General features: G+C 43.7%; 1 protein-coding gene across 5 annotated transcripts in view; it reads right to left on the reverse strand.

The window, feature by feature from the left end:
- Positions 1-18,402, reverse strand: part of UNC13B (unc-13 homolog B) — a 329,656-nt gene that overhangs the window by 160,450 nt on the left and 150,804 nt on the right. For 2 of the 5 annotated variants that reach the window (XM_075066810.1, XM_032778178.2), the window contains exon 2: positions 11,753-14,340. The exons of the other annotated variants lie outside the window; for them this stretch is intronic. In XM_075066810.1, coding sequence (XP_074922911.1) covers positions 11,753-14,099 — 2,347 coding nt within the window. In that variant the 5' untranslated portion in view covers positions 14,100-14,340. The remainder of the gene's footprint in view (positions 1-11,752; positions 14,341-18,402) is intronic. 5 annotated transcript variants of the gene reach the window in all.

The raw sequence follows: 18,402 nt of genomic DNA on the forward strand, positions 1-18,402 counted from the left end.
CACAGTTAACGTAAAAAAAATTGTGATTAATCGCAGTTTTAATTGCACTGTTAAACAGAATATCAATTGAAATATATTAAATATTTTGGATGTTTTTCTACATTTTCAAATATAGTGATTTCAAGCACAACACAGAATGCAAAGTGTACAGTGCTCACGTTATTTTTTTTATTACAAATATTTGTACTACAAAAATGATAAACAAAAGAAATAGTATTTTTCAATTCATATCATATAAGTATAGCAGTACCATCTCTCTATTGTGAAAGTACATCTTAGATTTTTTATTTATTTATTTTTACACATAAGTGCACTCAAAAACAAAACAATGTAAAACTAAGTCTACAAGTCCACTCAGTCCTATTTCTTATTCAAACTTGTGTGTCTTAGTGATTGGGTATTTATAATGCTGCCTGCTTCTTATTTACAGTGTCACCTGAAACTGAGAACAGGCGTTCTCATGGCAGCTTTGTAGCCAGCATTGCAAAGTATTTATGTGCCAGATATGCTGAACATTGAACATTAGTATGCCCCAACATGCTTCAGCCACCATTCCACAGGACATGCTTCCATGCTGACGACACTCATTAAAAAAAATTGTGTGTTTAAATTTGTGACTGAACTCCTTGGGGGAGAACTGTATGTCTTCTGCTCTGTTTTACCCACATTCTCCCATATATTTCATGTTATAGCAGTCTCAGATGATGACCCAGCACATGATGTTCATATTAAGAACACTTTCACTGCAGATTTTACAAAACATAAAGGAGGTACCAATGTGAGATTTCTAAAGCACTCAACCCAAAGTTCAAAAATCTGAAGTGCCTTCCAAAATCTGAGAGGGATACCGGGATGAAGTGTGGAGCATGCTTTCAGAAATCTTAAAAGAGGAACACTCCGATGCAGAAACTACAGAACCCAAACCACCAAAAAAAAAAAAAAAAAATCAACCTCCTTCTGGTGGCATCTGACTCAGATGATGAAAATGAATGTGCATTGGACCACCCTGCTTTGGATGTTATCGAGCAGAACCAGTCCACAGCATGGATGCACGTCCTCTGGAATGGTGGTCGAAGCATGACGGGACATATGGATCTTTAGTGCATCTGGCACGCAAGTATCTTGCAGCGCCGGCTGCAATAGTGCCATGCGAATGCTTGTTCTCACTTTTGGGTGACATTGTAAACAAGAAGCAGGCAGCATTATAAACAAACTTGTTTCTCTGAGCGACTGGCTGAACAAGTAGCATCACTAAGTGGACCTGTAGGCTCTAAAGTCTTACAATGTTTTATTTTTTAATACAGTTATTTTTTGTATATAAAATTTTACATTTGTAAGTTCAACTTTCATGATAAAAGATTCCGCTACAGTATTCCGAGGAGGTGAATTGAAAAATACTATATCTTGTTTTTTTACAGTGCAAATATTTGCACTAAAAATAAAGTGAGCATTGTACACTTCACATTGTGTCGTAACTGAAATCAGTATATCTGAAAACGTAGAAAGCATCCAAAAACCTTGAAATAATGATATTCTATTGTTTAACAGCGCGATTAATCGCAATTAATTTTTTTAATCACTTGACAGCTCTAAAAATTGTTTCGAATCAAACAAAAAGTTACAGTCAACCCAAAATATTGCATCTCTATTCATCTCTTCAGTTCTTCCATAAAAAAAATTAAGTTGCATAAAATTAGAAATGAAAAAAGGCATTTCAAATTGTAAAATCAATGTTTTGCTTCAAAACTGCCAAAACAAAATTTTTTTTTTTCCCTGTCCCACCAACCCCAAAAGAAACATACGCATGAATTGATCTGAATTCATGAACTGTTTCAGTTGACTCGAACCTTCATTTTCCAGTGGAGAAAAAAAAGTTTTGGTCAAAAGATGACACAGCTCTATTCCTATGTGATGCTAGTTGAGTCACTTACACCAAACTTTTCACAGATGGTCACTAATTACGCGAAAGGCCACAAGTTTATCACGGATTCTGTGACTTTTCAGGACCTCCTTGGGTCACCACTACAAAAATCATGGGCCACCTCAGCAGTTAGAGCAGCCCTTGGTCCAGCCGCAATGGCCACCGCTGGGGCAGTCTCTGGCCACTGCCCCCCCCAAGTAGCAGGAGTTGGGTGTCAGAGGGCGCTCAGGGGTGGGGGTTGAGGCACGGGATGGGGTGAGGGCTCTGGGTGATGCTTTCCTTGGGGTGGCTCCCCAGAAGCGGCAACATGTCCCTCCCTCAGCTCCTAGCTCCACGTGCTGCTTCTGCCTGCAGGCACCAGCCTTGCAGCTCCCATTGGCCACAGCTCCTGACCAGTGGGAGCTGCGAAGCAGCGCTTGGGCTGGACAGCATGTGGAGCTAGGAGCTGAGGAAGGGACACGTCACTGCTTGTGGTGAGCTGCGAGGAGCCTGCCAGCCCCGCCACCCCTCCTCCCCACAGCACCAGCGGTGGTCCTGAGCCGCATGCTGCCACTCGACCCACCCCCAGCAGCCCCCGGACCACAGCCCCCGAGCACCTGTGGTGCCCTCTAGACCGTCCCTCCCTCCTACCCTCACGAGATTTAGTCAGGGGAATATAGTACAAGTCATGAACTGGTCATGGGCATGAATTTTTGTTTACTACCCGTGACCTGTCCATGACTTTTATTAAAAATACCCGTGACTAAAACATAGGCTTAATTATGCACATCTCATTCTCTGAATGCTTGACTTGAGACCTGGCGTCTGACTTGCTGATGTGTTGAGCACTCTCAGCTGAAACTGAAGTCAATGGGAGCTGTGCTTTGAACATATAAAGGGTGATATAATGCTAGGTACTCTGAAAAATAGGGTTCAAGGATCTCAGATTGGACAACCAAAATTAGGATACGCTTTTGACTTTAATCTCTGTGTCTCAGTTACCCATCTTTAAATTGGGTTTGATACCCCCTCATCTCACATGGGTGTTGTGACGATAGATTAATGTTTGTGAAACCCTCAGACATGATTTAGTTGGGGATTGGTCCTGCTTTGAGCAGGGGGTTGGACTAGATACCTCCTGACGCCCCTTCCAACCCTGATGTTCTATGATTCTAGGATAGTGATGCATGCTGTAGAACAGCCCACGAGGAAATAAATAATTCTGTCTTTAGAGCAGGTTTTAAATAATGTGCAGCAAATGAGGTCTAGGGCCACACATTGAACCACCAGAAGAAAACAAAAGCCAAAATATTGAACAGTTGTTCATTATAAAAGACTACCAGTCAGCTTGTGCACTGAACAAGGCAGGTATCCGGTGAAGAGGAAAAAACAGTACGTGATCATGGAATTAAGACTATCACGCACATAAGAAGTGATATATTCAAGCTAGGTTATATTATCATTATGTGGATCAGCACTAGAGAGAGATGCGACACTGACAGCAGAGGAATGGCCAAGCTCAGGAATTTGGGGGGTGGGGGGAGGCATTCTAGGCTCTGGAGAAGAGTGTGCACTGATAGGTACAGACTCTTCTGCCCATTTCCCCAAACACAGCATCTTCTGCTCACCCCTCCAATTTATCCATGTACGAATCCCGTCTCTTTCCCAGCCCTAGCTTCTCATTCCAGTCCCACTCTTCTTGCACAGCCATTCAGTTCTCCTCTGCACCTTATTTCCCCTGACCTCCTTCCCCTGCCTCACTGGTTCTGCATCCAATCTCCTTGCCCAGCCAGCCCCCGTTTACACACATGCACTCCTTATGCTCTCCCCCTCTCCCCATACAGGTCCATCTCTTGTCTCCTCTACACTCAAATTAGGTAGCTTCCTCCTCCATGCTGCCTGGGCCCAACAAGGAGTCATTTAGAGCAGGGTGTCTCAACCTTTTTCTTGCTGAGGCCCCCCTCAACATGCTGTAAAAACACCAGGGCCTGGCAAAGGGAGGGGGGGAGAAGAGTGCAGCACTCCGGGTCCGGGGGGGCCCTTGGGCATAGGCCTAGTTTTACTTCTATTTTTGGGGAGGGGGCAAGGGCTGGCGAGGCTCAAGCCAGTGCCACACAGCAGGGTCCAGGGAGGGAGTGCCACCTCCACCCCCTGACTCATGCAGGAGGCCACTCAGCCTGTCTGGGCTGTGGGGGGACGCAAGCAAAAATATAGTTCAAAGCAGGGACTCAGTTCAAAAAGTTTCAAAAAACTGCTCAGGGTGCAGGGAGGAGGTAGCTAGCAGCTGTGTGCGAGCAGGGTGGTAGCTCAGGGTTGAGGGGGGTAGCTAAGGGCTGTGTGCAGGCAGAGAGGTAGCTCAGGGTGCAGGGAGGGGGTAGCTAGGGGCTGTGAGCGAGCAGGGTGGTAGCTCAGGGTGCAGGGAGGGGGTTGCTAAGGGCTGTGTGCAAGCAGGGGGTAGCTCAGGGTGCAGGGAGAGGGTAGGTAGGGGCTGTGTGCAAGCAGGGGGTAGCTCAGGGTGCAGGGAGAGGGTAGGTAGGGGCTATGCACAGACAGGGATAGCTCAGGGTGCAGGTAGGAGGCAGCTAGGGGCTGTGTGCGGACAGACGGTAGCTCAGGGTGCAGGGAGGGGTGCAGGAGGAAGGTAGCTAGAGGTGTGTGCAGGCAGACGAGACTTCAGGGTGCAGGGAGGCGGTAGCCGGTGCTGTGTGCGAGCATGGGGGTAGCTCAGGTTGCAGGGAGAGAGTAGGTAAGGCTATGCACAGACAGGGGTGCTCAGGGTGCAGGGAGGGGGTAGCCGGGCTGTGGTGCGAGCAGGAGAGGGTAGCCAGGGCTGTGTGGCGAGTCAGGGGGTAGACTCATGGTGCAGGGAGAGGGTAGGTAGGGGCTATGCACAGACAGGGGTAGCTCAGCGGTGCATGTAGGAGGGTAGCTGGGGCTATGCACAGACAGGGGTAGCTCGAGGGTGCAGGTAGAGGTAGCTGGGGCTGTGTGCGAGCAGGGGGTAGCTCAGGTGCAGAGAGGGTAGGTACGGGTATGCACAGACAGGGAGCTCAGGGTACAGGTAGGAGTAGCTATGGGGGCTGTTGCACGGCAGAGGTGGCTAGCTCAGGGTGCAGGGAGGGAAGTAGCCAGGGGCTGTGTGCGAGCAGGCGTTAGCTCAGGTGTGCAGGAGGGGTTAGCAGGGGCTGTGTGCGAGCAGGGGGTTAGCTCAGGGTGCAGGAGAGGTAGGTTGGGCTATGCACAGACAGGGGTAGTCAGGGTGCAGGTGGGAGGTAGCTGCGGGGCTAATGCACAGACGGGGTAGCTCAGGCGTAGTAGACGGGTAGCTAGGGCTGTGCACGGCAGAGAGGTAGCTCGGGTGCAGGGAGAGGCGTAGGTAGGGGCTATGCACAAGACAGGGTTAGCTCAGCGGTACAGGTAGGAGCGGGTAGCTTGAAGGCTGTGCACGGGCAGAGGTCTAGTCACGTTTGCACGATTAGAGATTGGCAGAGATAGTAACAGTAGCCAGTGAGGCTGTGTGCGGAGCAGGGGCGGGCTAGCTCAGGTGCTGCAGGTGAAGAGGGTTAGTATGGGCCTATTGCAAGACAGGGTAGCTCAGGGTGCAGGAATTGAAACGGAGGGGGAATAGGCGAAGAGGGTTTTAGGGGCTCTGTTATTAGGCTGTTGTGAGAGCAGGGGGATAGCTCAGGGTCTGCAGGGATCGAGGGTAGGCTAGGGCTATGCCACAGACCACGGGGTAAATTTAAGGGGGTTTTAGCTCAGGGTGTCCAGGAGGGGCGTAGCTAGTGCTGTGTGGTGAGAGCAGGGGGTAGCTCAGGAGTGCAGTCGGGAGCGGGGGTACGCCACGGGTCTGGTGTGCGGAAGCAGGGGTAGCTCAGGGTGCAGGGAGGGGGGTAGCCAGGGGCTGTGTGCGAGCAGGGGGTAGCTCAGGGTGCAGGGAGGGGGGTAGCCAGGGGCTGTGTGCGAGCAGGGGGTAGCTCAGGGTGCAGGAAGAGGGTAGGTATGGGCTATGCACAGACAGGGGTAGCTCAGGGTGCAGGGAGGGGGTAGCTAGGGGCAGTGTGAGGGCAGCGGGTAGCTAGGGGCTGGGTACGGGCCAAGGGCGATCCCAGTGTGGCTCCTGACTTCAGCCCCCACGCTGCTCCTGGCAGGAATGGAGGAGGTGGGGGAACCGAGTTTCAGCTGTGAGGCTCCGCGGCCCCCCGAAAGGGCTCACGGACCCTTAGGGGGCCACAGGCCCGCGGTTGAGAACCGCTGATTTAGAGCAAGGACAGAGGGGCTCCCTGCTGTTAATTCAGGTGCCAGACCTTGACCTGGCACAGCCCACAGCAGCCCAGAGCTGCAATGGCAGGGGAAATCCAGTTCAGCCCTGGGGCAGGAGCATGCTCAGTGCAGAGGGAATCTGGGGAATTTAGCTGCTAAAATATAACTGCTCTACTGAGCATGTGTGAACTCAAGTTTTTCAAAGGCCTATAAGTTGGCCAAATTTGGACAGTTTTTTGTTGTTGCTGAATGGATTGTTTTTAAACAGGGATGGGAATAGGTACTTCCCAGAAACAAAAGCCATCCCCCTTGACAACTTACAAAACATGTGGCAATGGAGCAGAAAAAAATGTCAGAATTTAACGTGGGCAAAATGTATTTTCCACTAGTCTTATTCTTGGAAAAGGCTGAACATTTTGGCTTAAAAATAATCACAATAATCATAATAATAATCAGCCTCAGGCAGACACCTGACATGGAAAATATCAGTCAAACTAGCTGAATGTTCAGCAAAGTTATAAACAACTGAAAACCAAGTAATTTAATGTGAAGTGTCAGACCCTCTTAATAAAAGGCAAGGATACCAGCCCTGCCTAGAATTATTTGCCCTCAAGACATCAACAAAAATTAATACTTAATTCAACTCTTACCACAGAACTCCATCCAACAGACTTGTTCAATTTTGAGCTTCCTCAATTTATCAGAAAATATTTCTTTTTATTCAAATTCAGCAGAAACACAATCACTATTTAGATACATCTGTCATGTTCTAAATTGTTCAGGTAATTTGCATTTGGGTACAACTCTAAGTCATTTAAAGCTTTATACCAATGAGTCCTTCATCAGAACACACAATGATTTATTAATACCTTCCAGGTTATTTCTGTTCCTTCACTGCATAGTTACCAGCTGTCTCTATTAAATATATTGAGCTAAACTTTCAGACTATAATTGAAGGTCAGAGTTGCTTAGAGGCAGGCAGGAGGAATTAGGTCACCACTGGAGCTGACCTAGACACTTATAAAACGCTGTAAAAACAGAAAAACATTTTATTTTTAAAATGAGATGTCAGCCGGCATCATGAGTTGAAAAGGCACATTTCACTGCATTCCGAGTATGGTGACCCTGAAAACCAGGGTTTGCCTCAGAAATCTATAATAAGCTATGGGTAGTGAGACACAGCACCACAGCACCTCAGAGCAGCTCCTCTTCCCTATTATAACATCTCCTGAGAAAACAAACACCAGATCAATCCCATTTTAATGGAACAGATTTTATGATTAACTTTCTCCTGCCCTCTCTAAGACCTTGGCCAAAACCATCATCTCGCTTCACCTACTGCAAACCAACATGGCCTCTTTACATTATCCTTAACTGGCTCCAGGCTATCCAAAACACTGGGGCCAAACCCCTCTCCCCCTCTCCTCCTGTTCTACCTCTCCCCCAGGTCACTTCATTAGTTTCCCCTCCATTTCCACGTCAACTTCAAGCTTTGCCCTCATATTCCAGAATATTTTGCAAAAGTCTGCTCCTCCCTATCTCTCTGATTTCTTCCCAGTTTCACATCCTTTGCTCATACTCCCTTAAAACACTTCAGTTTCCTGCACCAAGAACACATACTACACCTGATGTACTAGAGCAACTGTTAATAATAATTTACCACTTTGATGCCCCTTTACATATGCAAAGCACTGTGCAAACACTGATTAATCTTTACATCATCACTATGCTGTATTATTCCCATTTTACACATGGGGAAATGTAGGCAGGGAGCTGCAGGGACAGGTAAGGTTGTCCAAGAAGCACACTTCAGAGTCAAACTAGAGTCCAACAGTGTTGACACTCAAGCACGCTCTCCTTCCTCCAGATCACATTGCCTACTATTGGGATTTGAACACTGATGTGTCTTTACTAGGGCTGTCAATTAATCACAGTTAATTCACAATTAACTCAAAAAATTAATCATGATTAAAAAATTAACTGCAATTAATTGCAGTTTTAATTGCGCTGTTAAACAAAAAACTACCAATTGAAATTTAAACACTTTGGATGTTTTTCTACATTTTCATATATTTTGTATTCTGTGTTGTAATTAAAATCAAAGTACATATTAATTTTGTTACAAATATTTGCACTGTAAAAATTATACTATTTCTTTTGTTTATTTTTCAATTCACTTCATACAAGTACCATAATGCAATCTCTGTTATGAAAGTGCAGCTCAAATGTAGGGTTTTTTTGTTACATAACTACACTCAAAAACAAAATGTAAAACTTCAGAGCCTACAAATCCACTCAGTCCTACTTCTTGTTCAGCTAATTGCTATCACAAACAAGTTTGTTTACATTTACAGGAGATAATGCTGCCCTCTTCTTATTTACATCATCAGAAAAGGAGAACATGTGTTCACATGGCACTTTTGTAGCCAGCATTGCAAGGTATTTATGTGCCACATATGCTAAACATTAGTATGCCCTTCATACTTCCGCCACCATTCCAGTGGACATGCTTCCATGCTGATGACGCTCATTAAAAAAATAATATGTTAATTAAATTTATGAGTGAACTCCTTGTGGGAGAACTGTATGTCCACTGCTCTGTTTTACCCGCATTCTGCCATATACTTCATGTTATAGCAGTCTCTGATGATGACCCAGCAGATTTGTTTTAAGAACACTGTTACAGCAGATTTGACAAAAAACAAAGAAGATGCCAATGTGAGATTTCTAAAGATAACTACAGCACTCGACCCAAGGTTTAAGAATCTGAAGTGCCTTCCAAAATCTGAGAGGGACAAGGTGCGGAGCATGCTTTCAGAAGTCTTAAAAGAGCAACACTCTGATGCGGAAACTACAGAACCCGAACCACCAAAAAGGAAAACCAACCTTCTGCTGGTGGCATCTGACTCAGATAATGAAAATGAACATGTGTCAGTCCGCACTGCTTTGGATTGTTACCAAGCAGAACCCGTCATCAGCATGGACCCATGTCCTCTGGAATGATGGTTGAAGCATGAAGGGACATATGAATCTTTAGCACATCTGGCACGTAAGTCTCTTGCGATGTCGGCTACAACAGTGCCATGAGAATGCATGTTCTTGCTTTCAGGTGACTTTGTAAACAAGGGACAGGGAGCATTATCTCCTGCAAACGTAAAAAAACTTGTTTGAGTGATTGGCTGAACAGGTAGGACTGAGTGTAAAATTTTAGAGCCTGCAAGTGCATAGTTTTATTTTTGAATGCAGTTTTTTTTAATACATAATTCTACATTTGTAAGTTTAATTTTCATGCCAAAGATTGCACTACAGTACTTGTATGAGGTGAATTGAAAAATACTATTTAAATTTGTTTTTGTTACAATGCAAATATTTGTAATCAAAAACAAATATAAAGGGAGCACTGTACACTTTGTATTCTGTGTTGTAATTGAAATCAATATATTTGAAAATGTGGAAAACATCCAAAAATATTTACATAAATGGTATTCTATTTTTTAATCACAAAATCATTCTCTTTAATCACGATTAATTTTTTAATCACTTGACAGCCCTAGCCTATACTATACTATACTTATGCGGGCTTCAGAAATTGCGTAAACTTTAGTTGCACAACTGCATATAATAAAACCAGCAGAACTAAAGATTGTATGTTTTGGTTCTATCCTAATGTTAGACATAATAAAATAAATTGTATTTGTAAAGCACTCCTTCTTCCCTATACTTTCTGGATCTGAAGATGCTGTACACCTTAGCACCTTGAAAACCAAAAAGGTGAAAACAAAAAAAGAGCATGGCTATTTATTTTCGTATGAAATAAAATTAACAGTTTTAGAAAACATCTTTCAAAGAGATATTCCCCTCTGTCCTCTTGAAAGTTTTTTGGGGCAATAAATATCACAACATTCTGTTTTAATAAATTCTCCGATAAAGAATACACATGAAACAAAAAAGCCAATTATTAATTTAAAACAGCATAATTTACATCATTTGAGAAGGCTACCTACTACTGAAGTCAAATATTGATTGATAACTGCTTTGACAGAGGAAAAACATGGTTCAAGGCTACAGGTAAATTAAGACTTGAGGGGGAGAACTGTTTTGGGAGAGGGATGAGCATTAATTTCCTTATGTACTGATTATTCTGAACAGTTTTTATGACATTACAAAAGTAAAAATGAAAAAAAGCTATTGTAGATAAATCATAATGACTTAAAATAAGGAAATCAATAGGCATTTCAAAACAGGGTTCAGACACATGCTGCCTCCATCAGTCTCTGGAATATAAAAGCACCTTCACCCTACAACTCACCAACATTTCCCTGGCTTTAAAATGATTTGAGGTTAAGAAAGTTTATCCCGACTTCTAACTAGACTAGGTTAGAGGTCTGGACACACTGAAGATTGCAAGGCTTCGTTTTACCAGATCATTGTCAAAAATAGGTCAGCTCTATGGGCCAGATCAGCACAGATCCACTGAAGTCAACACAGCTACACCAGTTTTCACCAACTGAGGATCTGACTCTGTATGTTCATTACCTACACTTCCAAATAATATAATGCAGTCTTACATGAGAACCAAGAGGTGAGGAAATTGAGTGCACTATAGTGATTTACACAGACATTACTGTTTACTTATTCAATACACAGAGTGCATGGGCACCATTAGTCAACACTATTCTCTATTTACTTTTGATCTCTGGTACTGGTTACACTTACAATCTTACTCTCAAAGCCATGGCCGTTGTCTACGTTAAAGAATTTTATTTTTAATCCCTACCACTGCTACCACCAGTTCAGCTCCCCCAACAATACTTGTCTAGGCGAAGGCTCCCGTATCTGGCTACCACAGTTGGTGTTAACGCTGCACCAGAGGAGATCAAACCAACAGAATATTGAATGCATTTGCAACAGTCTATCTACATTAGTGATCCCAAATCCCTATTAGCAAGAGTGGACTATTTCCCTGGGGTCTCATCTCATGGACAGATCTTTCAGAAAAGTTACAGAAATGTGAAATCATACTACCAATGCACATTTCACTGTAAGCATGGTACGTAGGGGCTAGTTTAACATTTACTATTCTACTAATCACTGATGGAGCCACCTGGAGAAGCGTTGACTGATTCATTACTTAACGGTTCCACTCCTGAACCTGGCAAGTCTAATTACCGATAGCTGAGAAACATTTTCCTATTGGATTTTGTAACCACTGTAACTTGGGAAAGAACTTGGTCACAGAAGACAACAAAAAACAAAGAAACCCAAAACACCTGCTATTTTGGAGATATATGACTAGGTCCTCAAAAATAATATGAAGCCTGATCATTTATATTCAATTTTACAGCAATTTCAGTAATGCATTATTACATAGTTTGATTTTTAGCATATGGTATATAGATTGCTTTGGGGGGATTTTGTTTGTTTTTTTAATTGACTCAGTATTGCTACATCATATGTACTTTGTAGCTAACCATTTACAGATCACCTATACAGCATTTTAATAAGTTGTTCAACCACTGAATTAAATATTGCATATCCAGCTATAGTAATAGTAGACTTTAGGAAAAAATTTACAACTTTTTAATATACCTGAATTCATTTCATCGGTTGAAATCGACCTTGCTTCCTGTGCTAGGTCCTTTAAAAGTCTCCTACGCACTTGTCTTTTTTCCCTCAGCACATTTTTGAAGTTATTGATGCACTTGTTCAGGTAGATAGTCTCTGCACACACTTTTTCAAGGCTCATGGGTCTGTACTCCCTTGTTTGCTCAGGAAGAGAACTAGCATCTGTCACCATCTCACCAGAAGGTAGGGACTGTCCAGCATAAATCTCTGAGTCAGAACTCAACACCAGACTAGGGACAGGAGACTCACGAGGGGCAGGTGGAAGCCTGGAAGGAACAAATTGCATTTGAGCGGCTTCACTGTTTGCAGATGTGATGGCCTGGCTCTCGGAAGACTGACTGGGGGGGCTTTCTGTAAAGTTATCAGAGCTACCACAGACACCTGCACCACTCAGCATAAGTCTACCATCATGTTCCATTTGGAAGCTGGTATCATTTTCCAGGAGGACTTCAGAGTCACTGGTCTCCAGCTTGTGAAACACCACCTGCAGAGCAGATCTAAAATGATGAATAGCTTTCCCAAGTTTGTTAGTATAAAACTTCATGTCCACAAGATCAATGTTATCCTGGGAATGGTCAAGAAAATACTGGGAATTTTCTAACACATCCCTAAAGACCTGGTCAGTTTGATCTTGGTCATTCAGATCTATTTGGACCATATCTTTCAGAGTGTCACTGCTATCAGCTAGTTTATCCGCTGTGTGAACACTGCTTACAGTTGTAGCACCCATAGACTGATCTTCCAAGAGAAGATTTATTTGCCCCGTACTGAGGAACTCAAGCATGGTGTTACAGTCCATTTCATTTGCTCCTGTAGTTATTTCCTCAGCTTTATCCTCCTCTAAAGGGGAAGAGCAGTTCTCAGTCACATTTTCAGTGTCAAGCCCAAGTTCTCCTCCATCACATGAAGCATGTATATGGCTGGCATGATCTGAGGTCTCTGGGGAGTGGCAGGAATTTCCTTCGTCTGTTTTGGACAAACAAGTCACCTGAAGAGTTTGCTGAGGTGTGTGGGAAACATGGAGTACAGGCAGGGGAGAGTCACTCTTTTGTGAAGTTTGCTCACTACAGTTGTGTATAATTTGCGATATTTGCCCCATTTTCACCTCGAGTTCAGAGATCAAGTTACTTTTCTTAGCTAAGGTTGACTTTTGTGTAAAACCAACTCTCTCCCCTAGACACTGTGTTTTTCTACTTGTGTTTTTGTACCTAACCTGGTAAGACTCAGTTTGGAGGTGCCCATCGTCACCAGTTCTTTGAGCCTCTTCATCACAATTCAGAGAGCTCCAGTGGTTTTTCTTGAGGCCAGGCTGCAGTAATGAGAGTGGATCCGCTCGGCAGCCCCTTTGGCCAGTCTGTTGGTTTTGCTCTTCGCTAGCAACAATTTTGACCCCCGTGCTTTGCATGAGCATAGACTTCTGTAAAATGAAATCTCTTTGTTCAGGGTTTGCAAGTTTCACAATTGCCGGTCTTGGTACTAATTGTTTGCCTGAAGTTGCATTTGACCTATAAGCATCTTTTATGTACTTACTACACTGGATACCATTGAAGCAGTAGTACTCAGACAAGAAGCTGCAAATGAGCTCCATAGTGTTTTCACCATCTTGTTCTGGGATACCATAAAAGTACAACACTGGTTCTTCCTTGCATACAGCTCTGTATGACTCCCTAGTGTGTGCGACATGAGAAGTTTTGGCAGTGGAACCACTCTGTAAGCCTTCTATCTCACTCAAGACCGTGTCTACACAGCTGGACACTTCATCCACTGAGCCTTTTATCAAGGTGAGGTGTTGCCGGAGTTCTGCAATCTCTGTCTGGATGTGACTTATCCCCTGTAGCTCTTTCACAATGTACTCAATCACATCTGCAGAATGGTCTCTTGACAGAAGGCTATTATTGTTGTATGTTGGAAGCTTATTTTCATTCTCAGTGCTCTCTCTCCAGCTCATGGTAATACTAAGGGTAGAAAGGTCCTGCCCCTCAGATTTTATACCCTTGCTCTGGCAAACAGGCTGCATAGTACCCTCAGATGATAGTCCCTCTAAGTCTTGCTGATTCCGTTGAACTGAGCATGGTATTTTTACATAGCCATCCCAGTTAAGTTCCACCTCACCAACACAGACATCACTCACATCCCCAGAATCATTTCTCCTGTCCTGAGCAAAGCCCACTCCAATAGTAGAAAATTCAGCGTTTGTGGATTTCCTCTTTATCCCACAAAGAAACATGTCCGTTTCAATTTCTACTGGGGAAAGCTGGTGACTCTGACTCACTGAGATCTCATTTACTTGGCCTTGCAGAAGTCTCTTCATTTTCTCCCTCAGATACAAGCGGAATCTTTGCTTCTTGAATTGCCTCCTGGCCAAGTGTTTTTATAATAGATTTTCTGTGCAGAAGAGGAACCTCATGTTCTGGCTTTTTCAATCTATTGCTAGCAAACATCAGCAGCAGCTGCACCTGTGTTTTTCCATAGTGAAATACAGCAGTACAAGCATACATCAATCACTGCCCGACGTGCACACTCATATCCAGGTTTATTCTTTCATGAAGCAGCTACCAAAAGAGGGGAAAATATTGCATTCCAGTCAGAAAATACAAGGCAATTTTCAGCATATAATAAAAAGTAGTAGCGTCCACATAAAGCCGGTCAGAAAGAGGATCTACTCTTTCAAATTTTCCTACCATAACGCACTTATTTCAGCTGCTGAAATGATAACCAGTTCCACATGAGTCATTCTTTAATAAAGCAATATCTCCCCCCTACCTCCCTTTCCACAAGGAGGTAAAAAAAATACCAAAGAACCCAAAGCCCTCTGACCAGTCAATGTGTGACCACGCCTTTTTTATGGCTACAACTGCAAATCTCACAAAAGTAGCTACCCCTTCTATACAGTTATCCCTTCTGAATAAAAAATTCTGTCACAAAATACTACGGATTCTCTCTCTGCAGGTGTCCCTTCTCCCTAGGTCCACCATCTTCATCCTTTCTTGCTTCAAAGGGAAGAAAGATCAAGTTTAAATTTGCTCGGTATCAGCAATTCCCAAGGAATCACTGAGGTTGACGTAAAGCAGCAGCAGAGACTAGATGATAGCTTTGGGGCTATAAAACTTTTTCATTATTTCAGTAATAAATGTTAAAATAAGAAAGTAACACTAAAGAAACACTCAAAACTTACAAGCTCTCAAGTTAACCTACATTTAACATATGTCATATACAGCTTATGAACAAACTGACTGAGCTGACTGGAATAAGAATGACATTGTTTTCTGGATTTTACACTGGAGCATTCCAGGATCGAATCCCTCCCAGAAAAATGAAACAAACACTATGTTATCTGTGTATGGCTTGTCTGACCCCCATTAATGTAATATCTGAGCACCACACAATCCTGGGGCTTGTCTCCACAGCGAGATACTGAGTGGCAAACCAGGGTGTGAATATATAGCAGTGCGACTCTACATTCCCTCACGGACACTGCTGCAGCATGCTGAGAGTCCCAGAGTGCCATTAGTGCACTGTAGATTCACACCCTGACATGCCGCGCAGTGACCTGCCATGTAGACAAGCCTTAGTGTAGCCTCAGCATCCCCATTGTATAGGTGGGGAACCGAGGCAGTGAGAGACATGCCCAAGGTGACACAAAGTATGTGGTCAAATAGGGAATTGAATCTCTAGGTCTCCTGCCTTAACCACTGTACTATCCCTCCTCTCCTAGACATGTGCTCTAACCAGGACAACATGTGGCACAGCTGGTCAGTGGAGGAGCTATACTAAATGCCTCATTTTGTAATAAAGGTTCAGCCCTAGAACCATCAATTATTTTAAACAAAAAATAATTCCACAATGCACTGGGACAAACAGCATAAAATGAAATACTGAACACAACATAAAAATGACCACACTGGGTCAGACCAAAGGTCCATCTAGCCCAGTATCCAGTCTCCAACAGTGGCTGGTGCCAGATGCTTCAGAGGGACTGAACAGAACAGCACAATTTATTGAGAGATCAATCCTCTGTTGTCCACTCACAGCTTCTGGCAGTCCCAACTACTGCCTAAGTATTAACGTTTTTACCAACTAATAAAGTCTTCAGGGTGCAATTTTATGATGTACACCTGTTTCTGAGAATGAAGGTGTACAGTAACGTCATTACATCTGAGTAGAAAGTCGAGAATTTGTCTGTAAAAGCAGGGGAAGCGAGAGTTAAAGGGAGCTTCTCCTCTTCTTCAGAATCACCAGCAGAGTAAACCCAAGCCTCTTCTACACTTTACACAAGCACAAAATCTCCATTCTTGGCATAGCAGTTATGAGTCTCATACATGATTCAATCCACAACAGGGGACCTTGCTTCATTTTGACGCTATTTGGCTGAGCAGCACCAGGTGCAACTGCTTGCATAGCAAATCACAATCTGAGCTTTTCCCCGGGGGGTCTTTGCAAGCACACTACACCCAGTTTCCTTAGGATAGCAGCATGTACCGGCTCTGCAGTACTCCGAGCTAAGAGAGCGGCCCAGTAACTGAGCCCACATATTTCACATTATGTGGCTATACAGTGTACTAACCACAGGAGTACCAAAATGCTTGAGTTTTATTTGCACTGAAGTTATGGCCTGTATTAGGGCCTGACCCAAGGTCCACTAAAGTCAGTGGGAACCCTTTCATAGACTTTGAGGGGCAAACCCAAAGTTCATTGAAGCATTAGATAGATGTATCTTAAAAAAATCAAAAAGTATTTACTTATTTCAATTTACAGAGTAGCTCTCCAGAGCTCTTTATGTCTACAGTGAAGCTGGGCTACTGAAGCTTGTTCCCATAATACATCCTCCTCTAACTATACCCCACAACTATATTTGGTCCACTTTTTCACAATATGCTCATTTTTATTAACCATTTTTGAATATTTTCAATGAATGTGTTTTGTTTTTACCTTTCTGCTTTTCTTCAGGAGGGAGAATTCCTTGCCTGTGGACAAAGCAATGCTTGCCAACACTCACCTTTGTATTAATTAGATCCATTCACTTTGCCATAATTAAGGTTGTATCAGCACTTCGGTTTACAAATCCCATTATTCCATAGGTGGAATTTAGCAACCAATGTAGTTTTCATTCCAAAATGTTACATGTACTTCCAAAGAGAATAGATATTCAGAGTGATACTGAAAGATGGAGTACTCCCTTTTCAGAATATTTTTGCACCCTTCTTAGGAAGAAATGTTTTGATTTAATAAAATGAAAAGGTTCAGGTCTTAGTTCATAAAAAAAATGTAGTCTTTTCTTTTTACTTTTAACTACTTCGTCAAGGAGCTGCACTGACCTAGGAAAAAACATTTGTTCAGGCTATATTTCTCCATCAATTATGTAGTTACCACTTCAGGTCACTTAAGAGCAATCTGTTTAAACACTAACAATGTTTAAATGACTAAGGCACACAGTTACAGAGATTTACAATGTAGAATATCAGTCTCTCTGTGGGGCTGAAGAAAGTAAAGATCAAAAGTTTGGCTCATGTACATAAGAAGCCACAGTATCGTACACAGATAGTGGTGTTAATTCCACATATTTTCTGCGGTGTAAAACCATTTCTCTTTAACAATAGGGAGAAGGATTTTTGTGTTGCAAGGACTAACTCACTATGCTTGGTGGTCACCATATTGTGTTCCTTTGCGTGCAGCTACAACACTGCCACAGCGGTTTAATGACTGTTCTTTTAGACACCAAAAACACAGTGTAAGCTGGAATTTGCTTTCAGTTCATTTGTCTGTGGCTGAAATACTGTTGCAATACACTGAACAGCAGCAGTTCATTACATAGGGCTTTTTTCTAGTGGAGCACTGTGATGGGTTGCTCATCCCACACCAGCCTGGAAGGGGTTAATGAGGCTGAGAAGGACCCATTAACCACGTAGGCCATAGTCGAGTGGAATTAGGTGGCCTAAGTAATCCCCTGAATGGTGACCACAGGGCCCAGCTGAGAAGAGAGGAAGCAGGGTTAGGATAAAGTCAGGCAGCTGGCAACAGAGAGACTGCAGGGTTGTAACGTGCAGTCACTCTGTGGGAGCGAGGAGACACGTTTCAGGCTTCAGAGTGCCATAGTTTGCACTTACTCCCTGGGAGGAGGGAGTTTGAGCTGGTACACACAGAGAGGGGAAAGCCAGAAGCTGTAGGAAGGAGTTCAGGGAAGGAGCAACAGGGTGTAAGGGAAAGCAGGCCACCGATGCAGGTACAGGGTCACTGGACTGGAACCTAGAGTAGCAGGAGGGCCCAGGTTCCCCTACCAGCCACTAAGGAAGTGGCATTCTCAGGGCAGTGCATGAGGAGACTGCCTCAAACTGTTGGTATGGAAAGACTTTGATACCCCGGAAGGGGAAAACAATAGTGACCTGCTGGAAGGCCAAGTCACGAAGATAGAGCATCCTGAGTCACACAGCGTGCAGCAAGCAGCAAAAAGGGGAGCACTGGACCTGGAAAGAGCTGATCCCTACAGCAGCCAGGAGCAGGAGCCAACTGCAGTGATTAGGCCCTGTGACAAACTCTTACTCAAGAGATTGCAATAGCTCCACAGATGCCAGTTCAGTGCAAACACAACAGAACTGTATAATTACAGATATTCCGAA

The sequence above is a fragment of the Chelonoidis abingdonii genome, chromosome 6 (assembly GCF_003597395.2).
Source record: "Chelonoidis abingdonii isolate Lonesome George chromosome 6, CheloAbing_2.0, whole genome shotgun sequence".
NCBI classification, from domain to species: domain Eukaryota; kingdom Metazoa; phylum Chordata; order Testudines; family Testudinidae; genus Chelonoidis; species Chelonoidis abingdonii.